Consider the following 24,148-nt stretch of genomic DNA (forward strand, 5'->3'; position numbering starts at 1 on the left):
AAGGAAAACCAGACAGCGTGCAGCCCCGGAGAACTTCTTAGTAAGTAAAGCTGTTCCCAGCCGGAGTAGGAGCCTGGAGGGCCGGGAATGCTCTGGTGCCATGGGGGCTCATAAATCTGCGGTGTCCTCGCGGGGATACTGCAGAAGGCAATGCAGCAGCGAACAAACAGATGAAACAGATTTTACAGCCGGGCAACGCCCAGCCCCGGGCCCCTGGAAACCTGCGGCACAGTGCGTGGACACGGTTCAGGGCACAGGTGGCACCGTGGTCCCTGCTAGGCAGAGCCTTTTGTTGCCACAGATAAAACCTGTCAAGACCCGACTCCTTGGGCGCCTGGGTGGCTCAGTTGGTTAAGCGACTGCCTTCGGCTCAGGTCATTGATCCTGGAGTCCCGGGATCGAGTCCCGCATCGGGCTCCCTCCTCGGCGGGGAGTCTGCTTCTCCCTCTGACCCTCTTCCCTCTCGTGCTCTCTATCTCTCATTCTCTCTCTCTCAAATAAATAAAATCTTAAAAAAAAAAAAAAAACGACTCCTTGGGAAACTTGAGCTGGTTATAAACTTCTCTTTTTAGGCAATCTTCAGAATAAAGAACAGAATGTGAATGCAGCACCCTAAGCTTGTGAAGTTTTATTTTTATTTCACCTAATAGATGCACATGGTTGTTTGATTTTTACTTATTCAGATTTTCACACTTGGGCTCCAGCAGCATGGCCAGACTTCAGCTTGGTAGAGAACTACACTTGACTGCCTGACTGTCGGAGGGGCAGATGCAGTCTGGGAGAGAGGGATTCCATCTCTCCACTTTGTTCCACTAGTACATGGAAAAGAATGTTACCAAAGAATGATATTCTACTTACAGACTTAACAAGAGTAGCATTTCCCCAAATAAATACAGCAGTTTGTGACTGAAGAATTACACCTAATTTTCCTGGTCACCTTCCTAGGAACAAGTATCTATTTTTAGTACGCTCAACTTTTATTCTTTCACTGCCTCTAAGTTAAAAAACAAAACAAAACAAAACATTTGTATTATAATAGTTCACAGTGTTTCACAGTAAAATAGTTTCATTCTCTACCATGAAAGAGGCAGACTCTTAAAAAAACAAAACAGTCTTTTACAATCCATTCAGGCCATCGGCATCATCCACACAGAGCAGCCAGAGAGAACCAGAAAGACATTTGTGAGCCTTTGGAGCCGACTGATGACGTGCACATTAGCTGGGTATGGGGTCACTCGAGAGGCAGCCCGGGCGCTGACACGGTGTAGCTGTCTTCAACAACGGCAGTCAGCCAGTCCCGTCCCGTCCCTGTGCTGATTGTGAACGTGCGTCTTGAAGAGGCCGGGCCCTCGGTCATAGGTCCACATCAAGGGCAGGCTGTGCCCCTGCCTGCCCATTCCCGCTCTTGAGGACATCTGTCTGGCAGAGGACATACCTGGAGATGATTTTGTGAAAAGTATAGCGGAAGTCTCGGTTCCGATAGGCATAGACAACAGGATTGACCACCGAGTTGGCATGTGACAGGAGAATGGCCGTGTTCATTGCCCACTTGGGCTTATTCTTTGCCCGGGCTGGCTGAAAGAGACTGACACAGTTGATGGCATGTACTGGCAACCAGCAGAGAGCAAAAATGCCAACGATCATGGCCAGGGACTTGGCGGCATGGATCTCCCGCTGGATGATGGTCCTGGAGTGGTCCATCAGCTCCATGTGCTGAAGCTGCCTGCAGGCCACCATGAAGATCTTGATGTAGATCACCAGCATGATGATCAGCGGGGGCAGGACGCACCCAAAGAAGTTGAAATATACCATGTAGCTCATGGGGACCACGTTCTCAAACAGACACTTCACAAGGCAACAGCTTTTGTTGGTGGCTCCATCCCAGGGTTCCGTGCAGTTGGTGGCACTGTCCTTACTGTTCCACCCCAGGAACGGGGTCAGTCCGATGCCAAAGGCGAGGACCCAGAGGGCAGCAATGACTCCTCTCGCTCGAGTCCCAGTGACCAAACTCTTATACCTGTCCAAAAGAACAGCATCTGTTATTGTCAGCGCGCAGAACTCTGTCACCGGAGTGCGAGACCCCGCCTCTGCTTTGGTTCCGTGGCCTTTACCCCAACAATCTTTAGGGTTCACCCTCAGGGGGCACCGTGGCCTTTTACCCTCAACGTGAAGACACGCAAATAGGTGGGAACACCTTTGCTCCAACAAGCTCACTAAGAGTTTCATTCTTGACTTACTAGCTCAGCTCTGTTGAGTGACAAATCATGGTCAGTGAGAACAAGGGGAGGAGTGCTTTCTAATTATCCACATTCCGGTCTGTGAGTCTAGGTCTTCTGTAAGGCACTGTTCTAGGTGGTGCGCCGCACCAATGAACAGAACACCCAAGACCCCTGCTTTGAAAGAACTTACGCTGTAGTAGGGGGAGACTGATGATCCTAAACAACAAACATGTTACTAAATTCTGTGGTGTGTTAACAGGAGAGGTGTAGTATGAAAAAAGAAAATGCAGAGTAAGGAAGATCAGGACTGGCAGGGACTGGAGTTTTCAAGAGGTCAAAGGCGGTTTCACTGATTCGGTGAGACTTGAACAAAAGCCTGAGGAAGTGCGGCTCGGAGCCCCCAGGGCCCCAGCGGCACTCCCTGGCGGCCCTGGGCAAGACTCCTCCTAGCCTCCCACAAATAGACGAGAGGTCTGTCTCAGACCGTAAGAACAGCCCCCTCTGGAAACTGCTGGAGAACAAGACTTCTGGCAACCTCCCTCTCTCTGCTAGCAGCGAAGCTGATAAAAACGGGGAAATACTGTAGCAAATATTAAATAACTCGAGTAGTTCTAAAACTTGAAATCTTGTTTAAAACTGCTAGAAATCATAACGCACAATTTAGACATTTTGCCATAAACGAGCCCATATGTGGTTTACGTAGCAAAGCTATCAGGCTTGCTATTCAGTCGGTCCATAATATGTATTCAATGTCAGGGATTGAGTCAGTGAGAAAAAAAATCTTTCCTTAACCTCTGGGAAGACAATTGGGAAATAACTGGATACACGTTACCTTAAGACCTGTCTCTGGAAAGTGTCCAGTTTCCCCGGCCGGCAGTAGAAAGCCTGTACTCAGCGCGGCCCACAGCACCCTGCAGGCCGCCCCCCGCCCCCCGCCCGCCGCCTCATGCTGCTTTCGACCTGCGATAATAAAACACCTGTTCCTGTTTCAAGGGTCACCTCCGTTCCCGATCACCTCTCAGGCTGAGGTGGCCACTCCCACTCTCTGGCCCCAGACACACCTGGCATAGAGCTGATTTATCTATTACGTGTGTTTTCCCCTCAGCTAGAATGTCAACCTCTTAAGGACTGGCACCTTGTCCCTTTTGTACTGGTGTCCCAGGGCCCGGCACATATATAGTAGGTTCTTAATGATGTGGCCATTATGAATGCATTCCTTATTTGTTACCTGATTTGTTATCAAACGGCTTTAAAAGAACATTCTACTTAGGAATACCTAATGCTACGGGCCTGGACAGGCAGGGGAGCCGGTACAGTTTGCTGAGAAAGTTAACAGAGATCTCGCCTCATAAGTGACAGTGATCCCTCATCTTTTCTCCTCCGTCTGAGGGCCACTCTCTGCAATGGGCAGCGCGATCGTGGGGCCTTTACTACAAATGACCTGCTGGGCTCTGTTGCTCACTGAATTTTCCTTGGCCAATAAATCCATCTATTTCTTGGGGCGCCTGGGTGGCTCGGTTGGTTAAGCGACTGCCTTCAGTCATGATCCTGGAGTCCCGGGATCAAGTCCCGCATCAGGCTCTCTGCACAGCAGGGAGTCTGCTTCTCCCTCTGACCCTCCCCCCTTTCATGGGCTCTCTCTCTCTCTCTCTCTCTCTCTCAAATGAATAAAATCTTAAAAAAAAATCCATCTATTTCTAAATCCTTTCTGCTTCCCTCCTCATTCAGGAATCTACAGCCATTCCTTAAAAAAAAAAAAAAAAAAATGTTATTCCTGTCCATTACCCCACCAGAGAATGCAGTCAGTCCCTGCAGAATAACCAGCAGCCTCCCTAAAAGCCAGGCACTTAGAATCACAGGAATTTAGATCTATGAGGCCACTTCCTCAGAAGCCTGCGCTTTCTCTCTTGTTGTTCACAGGATTCAACTGTATTTGAGTACAGCTGAATACAGGCCAGTCCAGGGCCGGGATGAACTGTATTTGGGGTAAGCAAACTCTCTGGTACGGAGCGGCCTGGAGTGGATACATGAGGTGGTTTCGGCCAATGAGACAGAAGGAAGTCTGCTAGGGTACTTCCAGGAAAGATTTTACTTCTTGATAAAAGGAGAGAGACCCATGAGGAGGGCTCTTCCCCCTTTGCTTTTGATGCTCCTATGGGAGGCTGTGATGCCTAAAGCTGTAGCAACCATCTTGTGACCATGAGGGGCTAGCCTGGAGACAAAGCAATGGCAAAGCAAAAGGAAGGAAAGAGCCCGGGTCTTTGATGACCTTTCTGAACCACTGCACCAACCCTAGAACCATCATGGCTCCACATTCGGGTTCAAGAAATCATTAAATGTCTTGATTGCTTAAGCCACTGTTAACCAGCAGCCAAAAGCATACAAACTGGAAGGGACTTTTCTCTCTTCTAATCGACACTCTCTTATTTTACAAACGAGGGAACAGAGATACAAAGTCTTTGAGTAACAAAAGCAATAAACGAACCAGAGACCAAAGCTAGGTCAGGACTCTCAACCTGTGTTCCTTGTACCACATTATGCTGAGGCTTATTTTACTTGACTGTTTTTTTTTGTTTTTTTTAAGCAACATTAGACACCGTACATGGAGGGATCACAGGGGGTGGCTTCCCACCAGAGTTCAGAACAACAACCGGAATCCACCTACATCTGAACTCAGAACTGCTGGATCCTGCATGTGTGAAAAGCTACTTTTATGCTCAACTGACTTAGATAAAGCAGATGATTCCATCGGGGAGCAGCTGGTCACCACTTTGTGAAACCCCCCCAAACACAGCTTTTTTCCCCGTTGGTTCATTATTTCATTCAGAGCTCTTCCTTCGGACCAGGCACTCTGTTAATCACTGGAAACATAATCACAGCCCTTCTGGGTTGTAAAGCTAATGAAAGAGAAAGTAAACAAGTAAACAAACAAACGTGTCATTACAAATCAGAGTTGAGTTCGGCCACACCAAAATGAATAGGATGCCGGTAAGAGAAAAACAGGAAGACTTTGGACAGAGGATGTTGGAAAAGGCCTCTTAAGCAAAGCTAGGTTCAGAAGGAGTAAAAAATTACAAGAGTGACGGCGCCTGGGTGGCTCAGTCCTTAAGCGTCTGCCTTCGGCTCGGGTCATGATCCCAGCGTCCTGGGATCGAGCCCCGCGACGGGCTCCCTGCTCTGCAGGAAGCCTGCTTCTCCCTCTCCCCCACTGCCCCTGCTTGTGTTCCCTCTCTCGCTGTGTCTGCGTCAAATAAATAAAATCTTTAAAAAAAAAATTAGAAGAGTGGAGAGGAGAGCATTCTAGTCAGAACAGCATGGTAAGGCTTTCAGACAGGAAAGGATTTTACTTTCCTAAAGAAGCAAAAGGAACTGAGTGACCTAAGACGAGGCAGGGCCAGCTCATAGGCCATGGGAAGGAATCTAAATTTTGATATTCCAAGTGCAGTGGGAAACTGTTGAAGGCTTATTTTAAGCAAGGGAATGGTGCTGATTTATGTTCTGTAAAGCTCACAGTGTGGAGACTGAATTTTAGGGAAGAAGAAAAGCAGGTCAATTAGGAAACTCTTTTGGTGGTGCACTCAAGAGAAACTGTTGACGTGGACCAGGGTGACCGCAAAGATGGTGCGGACCGATCTGCCCTTTGGAGGGAGAACCAACAGGTCTTGAAAACGGGTTGGATGTAGGAAGATGAAAAATCGCGGATGAGTCCTAGGATTTTTCCCTTCCCGTGCACTAATGTTTTTTAATTCGTTATACGGAAACAGTATCAAGGGGATTAAGAGCAAGAGAATGGTGGATGTTAGTATCCGGATGAAAACGATCCCGAGAGAGGGAGAAGACGTACCAAAAAGGCCAGACTGTTAAAGCGGCTGAGAATCTGCGGAGGCTGGAGGATGTGGGTCCAGGGCTCGTGTGGAGGGACACGCCGCCGTGGCAGAAGGAAGGAGGGGGGGCAAGGCCAGGGCAGGAGGCGGGGGCCCGGTGGCTAGAAGACCTTCGAGAGCCGTGGTCACCTCAGCCACGGAAGAAAAGCCGTCCCCCGAGAGAGCGGGAAGGCCGAGGTGTCTCAGCGAGGGCAAGAGGGAGCTTGCTAGAACTATGGGGTGGGATGCCTGCCTCTGTGGTTTTGACGGTGCGGCAGCCTCTGTTGAGGATGAGGTGCAGGCTGACCCGTGCAAGTGCGAGGCCGAGGAGCAGTGAGAAAGACGGACAGGAGCTCAGAGCAGGGTGCGGACGCTCGGGCTGGGCGCCAGGGGCGGCGGGTGCGCACAAGGGCGCTAGGGGGCAGGGGGCGTGCCCGGGAGCATCAAAGGCGCGGGTCTTCTGCGGGAGGGACCGGGACGCTACTCTGGAAAGGAGTGGAGAGAACCAAGAGGAAGCGCTCGAGCCCGAGTCCCCACCCGAGGTCCCGGGTGTAGGCAGACATAAGGGAAACCGTGTCCTTGGGGGTCAAGGCCAGGTGGCCGAGGGGGCGTCCGGAGAAGAGTCCGAGAAGACCCAGGGATCCGGTGGTGGCCGGGGGAGCACAGAGCTTGGGAAGGCGAGGCGGGGCTTTGGGTCCAGCCAGCCAGGGAATGTACAGAGCACGGCGGGGATGAAAATCTGCTGAATTCTTCCGAGGCCCTAAAATACTCGGCTGAAGAGGAGACTAAATCCGCGTCTCCATTTTCATCTTTAATGTGCCAAGAGTACTTGAAACTTTAAAGGAGAAAAAAAAAAAAGTTCATCATTCCTTCCTTCATCTAAAACAAGGCTTCCTCCCTCATCTCCTAACTGGTAGATCGTTTCCCACGCTGGCGGCCTTTGAACCACATGAGCAAAGTCCTGGGGCCCCGCGCCTGCAGACGCGCTCCCCCAAGCCGGGACACTGAGCCCGCGCCGCCGACGCACCTCCTCCAGGCGGCCTTCCCATCGCGCTCAGACCGTGCCTTTCAGGGCACAGCTGGGCTCACTCCAGTTTACGGACGAGGCAACCAAGGCTCAGAGGGCTTACGTTATTGGCCTGCTGCCCTGAACTGCAGTCAGGACACAGACTCCATCTAACCTGACTCCAGTTTTGCCACAAGTAGTCCTTTCCCTGCTCGGGACCAGACGGCTCCTCTCCCCAGTCCCGGCTCCCGCCTCTGCCGGTCCCTCAGCCACAGGCCCACCTCGGGGGCAGCCAGCCACGGGTCTGCCGCTTCGCTTTCTTCCCCGCACACGTCTGCCCTTGCCGGAGCTGCTCGCTGGCTCCAGGGACCTCCCCTCCGGAGCCGGCCACGTGGGAATGGAGGGCTTAAGGCAAGAGGCCCCCGCTACTTTCTTGGTAAGCAGTCCTTAAAAGGCAGCGCAGAGTCTTCCTTTACTCTGCTGGAGGAACAGCCAGACCCACAGGAGAAGCACGGGCTCCAAAGACAAAAACACGTTTAGCGCGGGCGCTCCAGCTCCATAATGGCACACGGTGTCCACGAGACCCATGCCCGGGCCCAGGCCCCGGTGGGAGGTAGTCGGGGATGCTGGAGAAAGCAGGCAGGTGTCCCCGCACCGAGCAGGATGCTACCAGGGATGACCCCTGGGCTCCCTGGCGTCTCACGAAGGCTCTAGTAACCTCCTGCCCTGTCCTCTCATCTCCTCCTCGCAGCCGTTGGGGCCCCGTCCCTTTCCAGAATGCCCGTCTCCTTCCCTGGCCCCACCTCTGGCCTGCGCATTCCGCGCTTTCCTCCCTCTACACCAGCGGCTCCCACAACGTCCTCCTGTGCGCGCACGCACGTGTGTCCCCAAAACATTCCCGAAAGGCAGGGGTCAAGTTTTTCCCTCCATCTGCCCCTACGCCAGTCTCTGCCCGGCTGTGGGGGGCACCGAGCACAACAGGAAGGCCGAGGAAGCCGGACATAGGTCCCCAACGTAGGAGGTCTCAATAAAATGTAGAGATGACTAAAGGAAGCATAAGCAGCTTTATTATCCCAAACGAGCACGAGCACTTCTCTCCCACACAAAAGGGGTGTTCTGGGAAAATCCTGGCTCTGCTGCTCTCTGCTGGGCACGGGGCTGGGCTGTGACCCGCCCATTCTCCCTCGAAGGGGCTCATTAGCTAAGGAGATTGACAGAAAAACGGTCACAAGGAGGGACTCAACAAAGGGAACAGTGTGGACACAGGTTACATAAGGCAAAGCGGAATCGCCAAGTTCCACATAACAAGGGCTGGCCTATTTCTGGGGCAGGGTCTCCTCCCTCCCGGGCTCTGCCGCCCTCCGCTCAGACCAGGCTGCCTTCTTGGCCTTAGAAATCAGGATTCCCAGCTCCCGGGTGCTCTGAGATCAACATATGCCCTTGGGTGGCTGCCCTGGCAGGGTGCCGGGGCGGGGGGGGGGGGGGGGGGGAGGGGGAAGGGAGGGCTGCACTCTGGTGTCAGAGAAATGGGGACAAAACGGCTGCAGAACCCACCCCCATGGCTGCTGGGGCTTCTAACATAGAGAAGGTATTCAAAGCACTTTATGGACGCACAGCTCTAGGGAGATGTGCGTGGAGTCCTGTCGCATTGTATTCCTAACACAAACATTTCTGCTTTAAAGCATGTGAATATACATTTTGGGAAAACTTCATGTTCCCTAAAAGTGCCCACGAATGATAACAGGATGTATATTGAAATCGGGTTAGGACAGACCCCCTCAAAACTTATAAAATGTCATAACTAGAACACTAACGACTCGGAGCACCCGAGCAGGCAGCTCGGCAGGGCCGGAGGCTGCCACAGCGAATATTAAAAATGCACCCAAAAAAATCTAGTGGAAATTCTGGCAAAACCTGAATTAGAGCAAGGCTGGTAAGTGCCAGGACAAGGCGGATGAAAGAGCTGTCCGGAGCCAGGGGACTGTAATTAAGTAGGGCACGGGGGGCCAGGCTGGGAGACGGCTTTCGGAGGAAGCCGGCCCAGATGCAGGCACTGTTGGGTGTTTTTCTTCCTCCCTGTTCCCCTTTGGGCTCCTGCGCCACAGCCGTCAAACAGAGGGCTTTTTCCTTTCCTGCTGATAGCTACTCCCGCGATCCCAAGCCCTTTCACCGGGGCCAAACCATGGATGAACCAAAGCAGCCTGCAGGGGACCAGCATTCTCCCCCTCCTCACCCATAACATGTGCATGAGCTCACATTACAGAAGTTCACAGGGAAGCAGACCAGTTCGTCCTGAAGTGCAGCGCCGTGCTCCCCGGGGACCCCCACACCGATCCCCATGGCGGCCCTTCCCCAAACCTCCCACATAACCATAGTTTGTGTCTCCTGCCACCGAAGCATGCGCTCCTTAATGGCAAGACTCTATCTCGTTCACTGCTGAATCCGAAGCACCAACCGTGGGCTGGGCACACAAGTGCTCAACAGGAGCCTGAATTTACAAGAGAACAGGACTCTGGTCTTAATCACACAGACATGTGTAACAGCCACTTGGTAGCTCTAAGCGAAACAAGGCAGGGGGCATGGGGACGTGTCTGGCTTGCACTTCAGCGTATAGTTCACAAGAAGCTATCTGCAGAAAAGGGACGTCTTTGTGCTCAGTAGCTGCTTCAGATTTCTCATGGAACCAAACGAAAAGGGTTTGTGAATGGGTGTCATGGGGGCGCCCGGGTGGCTCAGTCGTTAAGCGTCTACCTTCGGCTCAGGTCACGATCCCGGAATCCTGGGATCGAGCCCCGCATCGGGCTCCCTGCTCCGCAGGAAGCCCGCTTCTCCCTCTCCCACTCCCCCTGCTTGTGTTCCCTCTCTCGCTGTGTCTCTCTCTGTCAAATACATAAAATCTTTAAAAAAAAATTTTTTTTTAATAATTCTGGCAAATAGCTCTTTTTTTTTTTTTTTTAAAGGCCTTCAGGCCTAGTGCTTCCAAGGAGGCCAGGACCCTCAGCTACTCTGGCTCTTGGTGGTGGTGGTGGTGGGGGGAGGGGTTCTCATCTACTCTAACAGGTTCGGACTTGCCTGAATCCCAGTGGCTGACCCGGCAGGGGCTTGAGCTGGGCCCACTGCTGCATGTACAGGTAGCCGGACAGGATGCCACTTGTCCTTCGCAGTCACCCAAGAACAATGGAGGAAGAATGCAGGTGACTGAAAAGAGAGCCGTCAGCACTCCCCACCAGCTTCCTGCGGCGAGGACACAGTCCACTGTGGTCTGACGGTGAGTCAACCCACTGAGGTCGAAGATGGGGACCAGGACCGGGTCTCCCAGAGTTCACCTTGGAGGCCGTTTTTTTTGGTGAGTCTCACATTTTGGTTTTCATGTATCGGGGGGACTCAGGGACAGCCTGCAGTTGCTGGGCTCCAGACTCTGATTTTCAAATGAAATAAGAGCCTGTAAGAGAAAGGGCCGCTGCCTGAAACCAAACCAGAGAATAAAAAGATACCTTGTCTTCTCCCCCATAAAGTACTCTCCCACACTGCTGCCATCAGGAGGCACATAATATCGGTATGTCCCATTACTGATGATGTTAGCTTGGATCACCTGGTTACCACGGTTTCTGCCAGATTTCTCCACTGTAACGATTTTTCCCTTTGGATTTAGCAGATATCTTGGAATAGGTACTTTGAGACTACATATTTTGCTCTTCATCAGACTTTCACCAATGAGTTTTAGCACCTATTGATGATTCTTGCCTGAACGAGTTATTACTATGATAGTTGCCAAATGATGATTCGCTTAACTCAAGCATTCCTACTCATTAATGAGATGGCATTCTCCTGTAAGCAAGAGTTCTTCCCACTCATTATTTAAAAAAGGGAAAATCTCCTAGTTCTTTCACTGTGAGGGCCTAGCAGAAAGGATACTCCGGGGGCAATGAGCACACTGACCCAAATCTTGGTTTCTAAATACCATTCTCCACGGCTCCTTGGAGAAATGGCTGATTCCAAAGCCGGAAAACACAATGTGAGCTGGCAACACCCTCCTGTGACAGAAAGTAAGGAAGTGCTCAAAAAATTGATGGGAACACTTCTCGAAGTGAACTTGAGTGGGCTCCCACTGGCTCATTTTGAGCATCAAAATGAGAAACACACACGGTTTAGAACACATTGAATGAAAATAAAACCCCATAAGTCCATTCTGATATTTAAAAAAATAATTTTTAAGGAGGAGCAGGGAGAAGGTAAAACTCTTTTTTTATGAAGAATGCCAACTGATCAAGATGGAAGGAATGAAAAGAAAGAAAATTGCCCTTTTACATGGTAATAACTGACTCAGGCAAGAGTCATCGCCAGGGAGAACATACCCTTACAGTGTTACAGTGACTGAGCGCTGGCAGAGACAGCTGTAAGCAAGTGATCAGAGTTAAGACCCCAACAATGGGACACATGGAGATGGCACGCCTTCTCGCATGATGGATCCAAACAGACATAACATCAGGTAGACAGTATTTGTCCAGTGAGAGAGCTGGGACCTTATCCTAAGGCACTGGGAGTATTAGGTAAAGGAAAGAGGGGCAATCAGGTTTTTGTTTTAGAAAGACCGCTGTCTTGTAAGGAATGGGCTAGGAGGGCAAGCTCGGACGCAGAGAGACCAGATGTGAGCCTAGATGGGACCAAAGAGAAGTGACTGGGGAAGGATATAAGAAACCCAAATGGAGGGCGCCTGGGTGGCTCAGTCGTTATGCGTCTGCCTTCGGCTCGGGTCATGATCCCCGAGTCCTGGGATCGAGCCCCACATTGGGCTCCCTGCTCCGCAAAAAGCCCGCTTCTCCCTCTCCCACTCCCCCTGCTTGTGTTCCCTCTCTCGCTGTCTCTCTCTGTCAAATAAATAAATAAAATCTTAAAAAAAAAAAAAACCCAAATGGAAAAAAAAAAAATGCAACTGAGAGGACCTGTTCTGTAACATCTTTCAATAAAGCTTTAAAGTTCTCTATGTTAAATAAATAAATAAACAAACAAATAAATAAAGCAGCTGAGCTTTATCCTGATGGGGTCTTTTCTGTAGACCTACATCGTTGGGAACGCCTCATACAGAACACGTGTGGTTTCCTTTATTCACAGAACTATGTGTTAGATCCGTGGGAAAGAACTACAGGACATGATCGTCTAAAACTATGAAAGACCTAAGAGTCACATTTTTTAAACCGCAGGCATTGGCCAATCCCTACAATCGGCACTTCTAGGGTGTGAGAGTCTAGGTGGGTGTCTGGGGTTGAGAACCAGGCAGATCCATCTACTCTGACCCTAAACGTGGCCCTAAAGTCAAGAAAGTGGATCCCAAAGATTACAGGTGGGGAATTTCTGAAATATGTCCATATTCAAGTAGAGATCAAAGAAACCCAAGTGAAAGAATTGTGGACTGACAGTGACAACCGTGGATTAAACAAAAATTTTATTTATTTAGAGAGCAAGCGTGCATGTGGCAAGCAGGGGGAGGGGCAGAGGGAGAGGAGGGAGAGGAGGGAGAGGAGGGAGAGGGGGGAGAGGGGGGAGAGGGAGAGAGGGAGAGAGGGAGGGGGAGAGAGAGAGAGAGAACCTCAAGAAGGCTCCACGCTTGGGGCAGAGCCTGACCTGAGCCAAAATCAAGAGTCGGACACTTAACCCACTGAGCCACCCAGGTGCCCCAAAAGTTCTTTTTTAAAGGACTATTTTAAAGATTATGATTCTGACTTTGGAGGAACTTAGGTGATTGGCAGTGGAAAGAATCACATATAAAATTACTTAAATAAAAATTTATTGACTTAAAAATATTTTTATAGGAAACCTTTTCCTTTAGTTTTTTTTTTTTTAATATTTTATTTATTTATCTGAGAGAGGGAGAACACGCAGGAGCAGGGGGAGGGGCAGAGGGAGAAGCAGACTCTTTACTGAGCAGGGAGCCCAAGACTCTGGGATCATGACCTGAGCCGAAGGCAGATGCTTAACTGACTGAGCCACCGAGGTGCCCCCCACCAAAACTTTTTTAATTAAAAAAAAAAAAGCAGATTTGACAGTGGTATTGAAATCAGCATTGGAAATCGAGAGGTCATCTACAGAAAGGGAGTCTGCTTCTCCCTCTGACCCTCTTCCCTCTCGTGCTCTCTATCTCTCATTCTCTCTCTCTAATAAATAAATTCTTAAAAAAAATAAAGAAAAAGCAAGCAAGCAAGCAAGCAAGCAAGCAAGCTGCTCTAGGACGTCGGTGGGTGGTAGGATTGCAGCAAAACAGTCAGTAAACCAAGAAGGTGAGGCTCAGAGAGGGGCGAAGAGCCTGCATACGTTTGGTGAGGGGAAAAGCCTGCAGAGGAAAGAGGCTGCCATGCAAGAGGCTGGGGAAATGAACAATGCTGGAACCCCACAAAGCTGGAGGAGGTGGCTCCAGAGCCAGGTGGAAGGACCACCCGGCCCAAACTCCCCAAGCTGCAAGCTCAACCACCTACTGTATCACTTGGCCATAACCTGTGCGCTCCCCCGAGGCCCCCATGTGTGGGGGGACGGGGTCACTCTGGACTCCTCCCGTCCCCATCATGCCCAACATCAACCAAGTCAGCAAGTCCTCTGGAACCTGTTCCCAAAGATCCCATCTTCTAGCCCCAAGAGCCTCAGTGTGTGGGGTCCGTAGAGACCCACGCGCAACCACGCAGGCCGACCGCATAGTTCACACCCTGAGTCCACCCTGCCCGGCCCGACCCGCCACGTCTCTGGTCCTTGTTCACAGACTATGGTCGCAGGGCCCATATTTGGTCCTTAGGATTCTTTCCTGTCCTGGTCTCTTGGCGATGAGGCTTCACCTGTGACCCCTCTCTGCCTCAAACTCTGGCAGACCTCTTGGTTGGCTTCAGACATCAACCGTCCCGGGTGCAGAAGTCCCGAGTTCACACATCTCGACTCTCTCTAGGCTCCGCCTCCATCTCCACGGCCCCTGCCCTGGTCACGCTCTCTTCCTTCACACCTACAGGACAGCTGGGCAACCCTACCCAATCTTGTCGCCTCCCACCCACCCCCTTGCTGTCTGCCGGAGTGCCCGTTCTATAATGCAACCCTGACCACATCAAACTCCTGATGAAATTCCTACACTGGCCTTCCAGGTCCCACTTAGTTACCACTTCTCAGAAAAATCCCATTTAAATGACAGAAGAGAAACAGAGAAGGAAAATAATTCATAACCATCCTAAAAGTAGAAGTGGAGGGTGATAGCAGCAAACTAGAGATTTTAAGGAGTTTCCAGAAACCAGAGGGCAGGCAGGATCATCAGGATGGGGCAGGGCCCTACATCAGAAACAGGGAGGGCCAGGAAGAGAGGCTCCAGTCCAGTAGCCAGCAGGTGCCAGAATGGGATTTAGAGAAGAAACGGAAATCAAGGGAAAGACTGCCTGCGCACCAGCTTTGTGGGCTGTCTCACTCTTCCGTTCCCTGTGCCCCCATCTCCCATGGAGCATGGACCCCCTTCACCCTCCACCCTCTCCCCAAGCTGCAGCGTGAGACCTCGTGATGGAAGAGGGGATGGGAGGAAGTTGTGATTACATACACTTTGTGCCACGTGAAGGAGTCTGAACCATGCGAATCCAAAAAAGGTTTTATTCAAAACTGACTCAAAAATTGTTAACCCCAAATCAAAAGTAAAAATATGAATTTTGAATGTTACATTCAAAAAAACAATAGAGAAACTAGGGAGGGAAAGTCAAGGAATTCTTCCAGAGGAGAATAAAAAGCTAAAGTGTTGGAAACTCATATATAAGAGAACTTTTAAGAGACAAAGATCGGGGCACCCAGGTGGCCCAGTCGGTTAAGTGTCTGCCTTCGGCTCAGGTCATGATCCCAGGGTTCTGGGATCGAGCCCCACACCGGGCTCCCTGCCTCAGCATGGAGTCTGCTTCTCCCTCTCCCTCTGCCGCTCCCCCTGCTTGTGCTCTCTCTCTCTCTCTTTCTGTCAAATAAATAAATATATAAATCTTAAAAAAAAAAAGAGGGGCGCCTGGGTGGCTCAGTCATTAAGCGTCTCCCTTCGGCTCAGGTCATGATCCCAGGGTCCTGGGAATGAGCCCCGCATCGGGCTCCCTGCTCAGCATGGAGTCTGCTTCTCCTTCTCCCTCTGCCGGTCCCCCTGCTTGTGCTCTCTCTCTCTGTCAAATAAATACACAAATAAATAAATCTTAAAAAAAAGAGAGACAAAGATCAGTCAAAGAGGGGAAGTCTCCACCCATCGCTTACAACTCCCAGAAGGAAAGAACAGAGAAAGGGGAGACAAAAATATGATCAAGAGTGTTCTATAGTTTTCTGAGTACAGATCCTTTGCCTCTTTGGTTAGGTTTGTTGAGGAAGACACAAAGAAATGGAAAAACGGGGGCACCTGGGTGGCTCAGTCATTGGGCGTCTGCCTTCAGCTCAGGTCATGATCCCAGCGTCCTGGGGTCGAGCCCCGCATCGGGCTCCCGGCTTGGCGGGAAGCCTACTTCTCCCTCTCCCACTCCCCCTGCTTGTGTTCCCTCTCTCGCTGTGTCTCTTTGTCAAATAAATAAAATCTTAAGAAAAAAAAAAAAAGGAAAAACGTTCCACGCTTATGGATTGGAAGAACAAATACTGTTAAAATGTCTATGGTACCTAGAGCAATCTACACATTCAATGCAATCCCTACCAAACTACCATCCACTTTTTTCACAGAGCTGGAACAAATAATCCTAAAATTTGTATGGAACCAGAAGAGACCCTGAATAGCCAGAGGAATGTTGAAAAAGAAAACCAAAGCTGGTGGCATCACAATGCCTGACTTCAAGCTCTATGACAAAGCTGTCATCATCAAGACAGTATGGTACTGGCACAAAAACAGACACATAGATCAATGGAACAGAACAGAGAGCCCAGAAATGGACCCTCAACTCTATGGTCAACTAATCTTCAACAAAGCAGGAAAGAATGTCCAATGGAAAAAAGACAGTCTCTTCAACAAATGGTGTTGGGAAAATTGGACGGCCACATGCAGAAGAATGAAACTGGACCATTTCCTTACACCACACAAAAAAATAGACTCAAAATGGATGAAAGACCTAAATGGGAGACAGGAAATCCATCAAAATCCTAGAGGAGAACACAGGCAGCAACCTCTTTGACCTCAGCCGCAGCAACTTCTTCCTAGAAACATCGCCAAAGGCAAGGGAAGCCAGGGCAAAAATGAACTATTGGGACTTCATCAAGATAAAAAGCTTTTGCACAGCAAAGGAAACAGTCAACAAAACCAAAAGACAACCGACAGAATGGGAGAAGATATATTGCAAATGACATATCAGATAAAGGGCTAGTATCCAAACTCTATTAAAGAACTTACCAAACTCAACACCCAAGGAACAAATAATCCAATCAAGAAATGGGCAGAAGACAGGGGTGCCTGGGTGGCTCAGTCGTTAAGCATCTGCCTTTGGCTCAGGTCATGATCCCAGGGTCCTGGGATCGAGCCCCACATCGGGCTCCCTGCTTGGCGGGAAGCCTGCGTCTCCCTCTCCCACTCCCCCTGCTTGTGTTCCCTCTCTCTCGCTGTGTCTCTCTCTGTCAAATAAATAAAGAAAATCTTTAAAAAAAAAAAAAAAACGGGCAGAAGACATGAACAGACATTTCTGCAAAGAAGACATTTAATGCCCAACAGACACATGAAAAAGTGCTCAACATCGCTCGGCATCAGGGAAATCCAAATCAAAACCTCAATGAGATAGCACCTCACACCCGTCAGAATGGCTAAAATGAACAAGTCAGGAAACGACAGATGTTGGCGGGGATGCGGAGAAAGGGAAACCCTCCTACACTGTTGGTGGGAATGCAAGCTGGTGCAACCCCTCTGGAAAACAGTATGGAGGTTCCTCAAACAGTTGAAATTAGAGCTACCCTACGACCCAGCAACTGCACTACTGGGTATTTACCGCAAAGATACAAATGTAGTGACCCGAAGGGGCACCTGCACCCCAATGTTTATAGCAGCAATGTCCATAATAGCCAAACTGGGGACATGGGCTCAGACTTGGGCAAATGCTGCACCTGCTGCTGGTTTAAGTCACCGCTCGGGGCTCAGGAGTGCACACGCACAGTGGAGGGTTCGTAACGAGAGAGGAGCACCCAAGTCCCTCCGCCCCAGTCCCAGGTGACTTTTCCTCCAGTCCTGAGGGCCATGTTCCCTTCCGTAGGTAACAGGCTGGCCCCAGGACTACGCGTGGCCCTTGCCCATAGCACCTGCCGGCTTTCTGAGCACCTCTTCTCCCCCATTCTTCCTCAGGCCCGTGAGAGCCCTTCAGAAGATGGTTCCCCCTCCCCCCCTTTTCTCCATTAAAACTTATCAGACCATCTTTTTTCTGACATTATTTCACCAGACGGCTCTGCCCATTACCGGCACCTGCCGTCTGGGACCCTCCCCCGACACACACTCTTCACCCAGTCACTCACATATGCACCCAAAATACGGGTGCCTGCCCCGTGCCAGGCAACATGCCCAGTACTGGGGCCCGGAATTTAAGAACAAGCCCCTCCTGGGAGTCAAAGAGCTCATGCCCGGGGCAGAAGGAGACCATAACCCGCGACCAGGTAAAGACCTACTTTAGGGCCAAGTCAGTGATAAGTGAAGGCAGGGGCCGGGAGAAGCCTCTTCAGACTGGCCCGGGAAAAGAGCCTGGGCCCCCGTGGGGCTGTGGTGGGCGAGGCGGGGAGGGGACAAGGGGGGTGGGCAGAGGCCAGATCGTGGTGCCACATTGGCATTTTACTCCTAGGCACCACGGCCCGGCGTTAAGCAGGGGAACCAGGCGATCTGATTTAAGACTCAAATCCTCCTCTCTGGCAGCATTCTGGAGAATGGCTACAGGGGAGCCAGGGTAGGTGAGACGGGGGTCCCAGGAGCTGGCCCGGGGGGCTGCTGGGAGGACGTGTGTGATGAGCTCCAAGAAGGAACCGTCAGATTCGACCCACAGGAGGTGCACTGAGCGGAAGACGCGCCGGAGAGGCTCAGGGCGGAGGGCCACAAAGAAATCCACCGGCGGTGGGGCGGGGGCGGGGGAGTGGATTTCAGTGCATCCACCAGTTACTGGTGGCTTCCTGGGGCTACTGCAACCAAGTGCCCCAAGCCTGGTGGCTCGAAACTATCTATCCCTCACAGTGCTCGAGGCCAGAAGCCTGCAAGCCAGGCGGCAGGGCCACGCTCCCTGCCAGAGGCTCTAGGGCACGAGCCAAGCCGTCCCAGGCTTCTCGCCGCTTCGGCTGGGGGCCCCGCCTCCATGTTCACGTGGCCTCGCCCTCCCTCTCTGCAGGTCTGTTTCCTAAGGATGTGATGGCATTTAGGGGCCACGGGATAGATAATCCAGGACAAAGTCCTCCTCTCAAGATACAGAGAAAGTACTATTCATTCCTTTCCCACATAAGGGGAACATCCACAGGTTCTGGGGGGTTAGAACATGGACACCTTTCAGGGAGGCCACCGTTCGACCCACGAACGGGAATGGTCTGGAAGAGAAAGAGAACAGGGATGTGGAAGAAGGGAGGACTCACGGAGGAGTGTCCCTGGGAAGGTTGGAGGGGTAGGACCCAGAGCTGAAATTCTTTCTTAGCTTTATTTTGAAACAACACCAAAGGTGAATCTTGAACTAGAGGAAGCGGCCTTTCTTCTGCGTGTGGGCGCCCCTCACTCTGAAGGCCCGGGACAGTGCCTGGCGTGAGCAGACACTCCTCTTTTTTAAGTCCAGCCAAAATTGTCATGTTTGTGCCCAGCATGACCTTGGGGCTCCCCTTTCCCTCTGCACTGTGATCTCCCTGATGTCACTAAAACTTTACCCTTGGCAACTGGGTGGCAGGTGGGGCCTGTGGTCTCTGCGGCCGTGGGCTGTGCTCACGGCTGCCTGACCACTCGGGCCTCGAACCCAGAGCCTTGGGGCACGGATGCTGTTGGAGCCCGCCACACGTGTGACGGGGCGGGGGGGGGGGGTCCCAAGGCCAAGTCCAAGGATCTGCCAATCCCCCAGTTAAAGATACTAACACTGGAATCTCCTGCCCATACGCCACCCCAGAGATTCTGACCCAGCAGGGCCCTGTAATCCTGCATCTTAGCCTGCTCACAGGGGGCCATACTCCCCAGAAGCAGGAAGTGCTAGCAGATGAGGGATCTTCCCCCGGGAGGGCTCAGGAGCCCTGAGAACCTGCACCCTCTCCAACCCGCGGGTGGGGGCTGGTGCCAGGGCAGGTCAGAGGCCAGAACCTTCCCGGGGCGGGGAGAAGAGGCTGCCCGCACACCCTTCCTCCACACCTCTGAACTCTCAGGGGCAGACCAAGAGGCCTGGAAGGGGATGAGCTCCGAGGCGCCTCCCCACTGACCATTCCTCCCACCCTACTCCTGCATCTCACCGCCCTGCCCTTGGCAAATGCAAAGGAGATGTTCAGGGCCTGTGATTCACATTGCTTTCCCCTTAACACACCCACACCCATTTTTTTTTTCAAGACCCCGCCCAACACAAACCAGGACAAGAACCAACAGATTTCAACCTTTATGGAACTTCCTGCTCCGCGGGGCACAAGGGATTCTTCCAGTAACTCCTGGTGGGCGGGGGTCTCTCTGGGCTTTTGCCTGGAGCAAAGCCAAGGGGCTTCTGTTAAATGGGCAACTCGGGCTGGGAGCTCCGGACTGACTGCCTGCTGGATGCAAACAGTCCCAAAGGCCATCAAGTCACCAGCATGAAGACCAAGAGGCAGGAAGAGGGCCCTTAAGAGGCCATACCATGCTGCCCCAAGTCTTGGAAATCTCGGGGCTTGGTCACCTAATGGAATGCACAAGGCCACCTGGTCCGATGCCAAGGGCAGCAGCAGGTGGAAAGGCCTGGACACAGAGACCAGGCCTACAGCCCGGCAGGAGGTTCCTGTTCCCACGGGGAGCAAGGACACAACCCACAACTCCCAGGTTCAGCGTGTCTGCCTGCTCTAAAGGCTTCTAGGCGCCTTCTCCTGGCCAATTCCCTCAAACACATTTCCCTTACAACCACCAATTGACTGCAGACAGATTCTGCTTCCAGAAACAGCAGTATGCTTTCTACCCACATCCCAAACACTGATCCCACACACAGCCCTGTAAGACAGCCTGATAATGGCACAGTGGGAATACGGTGCCAACTCTGAGTTCAAGTCCTGGCGCCGACACTCATTCCGGATGCATCATCCTAGATGCATCATCCTGAGCAAGACTCTAATCTCCCTGAGCCACCAACCCCCTTAGTACCTACCCTCTGAATTACAGCAAGAATGAAAGGATAAACGGACAGTACAAACTGCCTCTCAGACTTGGCACGCAGTCGGCACTCAATAAATTCCTTCCCTTCCTTCCTGCTCCCGTGACTCAGTTTCCTTTCCCAGCTCCAAACCCAAAGAGATCCATCCAAAGCTCACCCAACTCAGAAATGCCAAAAGGGCCCCGGCAGGGAAGGCAGTAAATAATATCAATCGGCCCTGAGGTTCCCTGATACTCCTGCTTTCGGAGTGCTCAACTTTGATTGAATTCCATCATCAGCTACCACTGGGGCCGCACTCCCACGGCTGGCTGGCTCCATCCCCTGAAACCTACATTTTTCTCACTAGGCAGAAGAGACCACCCATAAATTCTCCAGTTTTCTGAAATCCTGTTGGCTCCGTCCCCAGCCTGCTGGGACAGGGCAGTGGAGGGTAAACAAGGTTACACAACGGGGCATGGGGCTCGGAGGCTGTGCTTATTGGCCCACGCAGCAGCACTTTGACTCTTAAAAGTATACGGAGGTGATTTGGGTCACCATTCAGCAGACAGGCACAGATGTTCCTAACGTTCCCTAGCGTTAACTGGGTCCTCCCCCCACCCCCTACCCCTGGGCCGGCCTGGCCCTAATTTTGTGGCAGGTACATTCTGAAGTTGGGTCTTGAGTAGGCCCAGTGTCCAAGGCTGCCCTGGGACCTCCCCAGCCTCCTGGACCCCCAGGACTCAGGGGGCGCGTCGGGCCGCTGCTCTGGACCCGGGCCTCGGCTGTGGGTGGGAGGAAACAGTTTGGGGACCTCGCTCTGGGTCGGCCGCGGGTGACGGGTGGAAGGAAACAGTTTTCGCCACAGAGGAGGCGATGGCATGACCAAACCTCCCGCGCCCTGGCCTCCACCCGCCCGTCGGGGGTGACGCTTTCCCCGAAGTTTCCACCGCGGGCCGGCGACCAGGGACCGCACTCCCCAGAACTCCTAGAGCTGTCCCTACGCAGATCCCCTTAAAAACACGTGCGCATCCGGGGGAGCAGAGGCCTCCAGGAGCCGGCCCCGGGCACCGGGAGGGTCTGGGCAGCCCGGGCGCACGTGTCTCCAGGCTGGGAACCGGAGCCCAGAGCGCCCCGCGCGCGCGCGCCTGCCAGCAACCCTGGGCCTGGAGCGGGCGCTCCTTTGCGGGACTTCGAAGGGGCCCCGCGGCCGGGGGCGCCGCGCGCCTCACCTGAGCGGGACGCCGATGGCCAGGTACCTGTCGACGGCCACGGCCAAGAGGCTGAAGATGGAACTCTGCGTGAGCACCAGCACGAAGCAGGCGAGGAAGAGGCAGCTGTGGAAGTCGGTGCAGAAGCCCAGGCTGATGGTGATGGCAAACGGGATGGCAAACAGCCCCACGGCCACGTCGGCCGCCGCCAGGGACACCAGGAAGTAGTTGGTGGGCGTCTGCAGCGCGCTCGACGTGCCCACCGCGGCGCACACCAGCACGTTGCCCGCCACCGACAGCGCGGCGATGGCCAGCTCCAGTGCCACGTACAGCGCGTCCTCCGCCTCCAGCGGCATGGCCGGGCCGACCCAGCCCCTGCGTCGCCTACCCGGGCCGCGCTGGGCGCGCGGTTGCCGCGTGGGCCCCGCGGGGCACGGCCGGAGCGCCCGCACCGCGCGTTCGCCGCTCGCGTCTGACCCGCCAGGCTCTCACGCTCCGGCCCGGGATTCCGGGGGCGGGACCCCGGGGAGGCGGCGACGCCCATTGGCCGGCGCGCCCGCCCGTCTCGGACCCCACACCCCCCCCCCGGCGGAGCACCGCCCCTTCTCCCGAGCCGTGGACCCCTTATCCGCCCGCGCGGGGCCACACGGGGCTCAGCAGCGCACGCCGGGGCGCGGGCTGCAGACCCCAGGGCGTCGTATGGTGGCGCTGTCCGGCGAAGTCAAGTTCCCCAACTTTCCCTTAGGCTCCAACTCGGTGGGTGTGTCCCGAGCGGTCGCACTGCCAACCAAGGCGGCGGCGCGGCGCACGCAGAGCCCGGGCCGCCCGGGGGTTTGGGACCCGACTCTCCCCCGGGCGCCCGCCAGTCCCCCCCAACCACGCCCCCCAGCCGCTCCACCGCCGGGCGCGGCGCGCTGAGGACCTTGAAGCCTTTGGGCCTCCCCTACCCGAACCCTGGGCACCCCACTGGTCAGGCAGGGCTCGCCTTGCAAAGCGGACGACGTGCCGCAGGGAGGGGACGAGGGGCCTGAACTCGAACGTTCCCACCTGATGTGTCCCTGCGGGTCGCGACACCCCGACGGCAAGGATGGCTCTGGAACGGTGCGGCTCTGCACCTCCCCAAACCTGTGCCTGCCCTCCCCTGCTTCTGGGACTCAGTTATTGACCTTACCACCCACCTTCACCCACTCTAGGAAGTGTGCCGACACCCTCCTCCATCCTTCCCGACATCCAGATCGGTAGTGTTACCAATTCTGCTTCCAGAGCTCTGCTTCTCTTCTCCCCAAAGCCCTGTCTCAAGCGGGTTCCTCCTCACAGGCGTCTCCCATCATCCCTCCCTCACCTCGGCCCTGGGTCCCACCAACACCATCATTCTAGACCACAGCTGGCCATGCCATTCTCTGACCCCAAATCCTTTGCTAGCAGTCACCAGACAAGGTAGTTTAAAAGACTGTCAGGAAATGGAAAAGATGCTTGCAAAATAATCATAAGCAAGTCACCTCCATAAGTCACTTCCTGGAGTTGACTGCTAAAGGGAGGAGGAATTCTTTTGGGAGTGATGAAAATATTCTAAATGTGGTGATGGTTGCACAGCTCTGTGAATATCCTGAAAAACCACTGAACCGTACACTTCAAGTGGGTGGATTGGATGGTATATGAATTACATCTCAATGTAGCTGTAGGAACAACAAACCCCCTCAGCCTCCAACAGTCATGACCAGTACTCTCTGCCTCTGTATAACAAAGTCAACACATTTTCCAAAAATATTCACCACAGATGTCCTGGATGGGCGAGGTTATTATTATTATTTTTTTAAGATTTTACTTATTTATTTGACACAGAGAGAGAGAGAGAGAGACCGAGAGAGCACAAGCGGGGGGGGGGAGGGCGGCAGGCAGAGGGAGAGGGAGAAGCAGCAGGCTCCCCACTGAGCAGGGAGCCCGATGTGGGACTCAATCCCAGGACCCCGGGACCATGACCTGAGCTGAAGGCAGCCGCTTAACAGGCTGAGCCACCCAGGCGCCCCAGTGGGCGAGGTTATTATAAGGGATTTTTTTTCCCTCTGTTTTCCAGGTGGTTTTGTTACTTCTATAATGGAAAAAAAACCAAAAAAACCTTGATTTTATGTTAAAATATTACCTGACGCACAAATGCCATGCCCTGGCTGAGATCCGATACCACCTTCTCCACCACCCCCATTTCCATAGACACAAACTACTGTTATCACATAGATGGTAAACTGGAACCTTGCAGAGATCAAGGGACTTACTTATCCAAGTAGGGGCAGGGGAGGGTGAAGGAGTCAGGGGAGGCTTCTGGCACAGGTGGCTTTTGCAGAGTGGGCACAACTTGGCAGTGGGGAGGCATCCAGGTGGGGAGCCGTGCCGGGCAGACGTTGGGGCAAGAGGCTCGCTCAGGGACAGCCATGCTCAGGAGAGTAGAGAAAGGAAGACGGCCTGAGCAGGGAAGGCTTCAGCGGTGAGGAAGGAGGGTTGGGTTGTTCTCCCGGAGGTATTGGGCACCAGCCCCGGGAGGCCTCGGAGCAGGGCAATGATGGAGCAGAGCAATGATGGAGGAGAGAATTATCTGGCAGCAGTAGCT

The 24,148-nt window shown here is 53.0% G+C and overlaps 1 protein-coding gene and 1 non-coding gene across 2 annotated transcripts; one reads left to right on the forward strand and one right to left on the reverse strand.

The window, feature by feature from the left end:
* Nucleotides 1-618: 618 nt before the first annotated feature.
* Nucleotides 619-22,007, reverse strand: ADORA2B (adenosine A2b receptor). Its single transcript, XM_027625510.2, has 2 exons — nucleotides 21,568-22,007; nucleotides 619-2,017 (listed from the first exon to the last, which is right to left on the reverse strand). Exons 1-2 carry the CDS (start codon nucleotides 21,900-21,902, stop codon nucleotides 1,354-1,356), a joined length of 999 nt encoding a protein of 332 aa, XP_027481311.1. The 5' UTR covers nucleotides 21,903-22,007; the 3' UTR covers nucleotides 619-1,353.
* On the forward strand, nucleotides 12,111-12,241 carry LOC113908377. The gene has a single exon (XR_003515450.1). It is a non-coding gene; the product is annotated as a small nucleolar RNA SNORA18 (small nucleolar RNA).
* Nucleotides 22,008-24,148: the final 2,141 nt, after the last annotated feature.

Source organism: Zalophus californianus, chromosome 16, assembly GCF_009762305.2.
Source record: "Zalophus californianus isolate mZalCal1 chromosome 16, mZalCal1.pri.v2, whole genome shotgun sequence".
Classification (NCBI taxonomy): Eukaryota; Metazoa; Chordata; class Mammalia; order Carnivora; family Otariidae; genus Zalophus; species Zalophus californianus.

Coding starts and splice junctions, on each gene's coding strand:
- ADORA2B (XM_027625510.2), bottom strand. CDS start 21,902: ATGCCGCTGGAGGCGGAGGACGCGCTGTACGTGGCACTGGAGCTGGCC. Junction 2,018..21,567: donor GCCATCGGCGTCCCGCTCAG/GTGAGGCGCGCG, acceptor TCTTTTGGACAG/GTATAAGAGTTTGGTCACTG.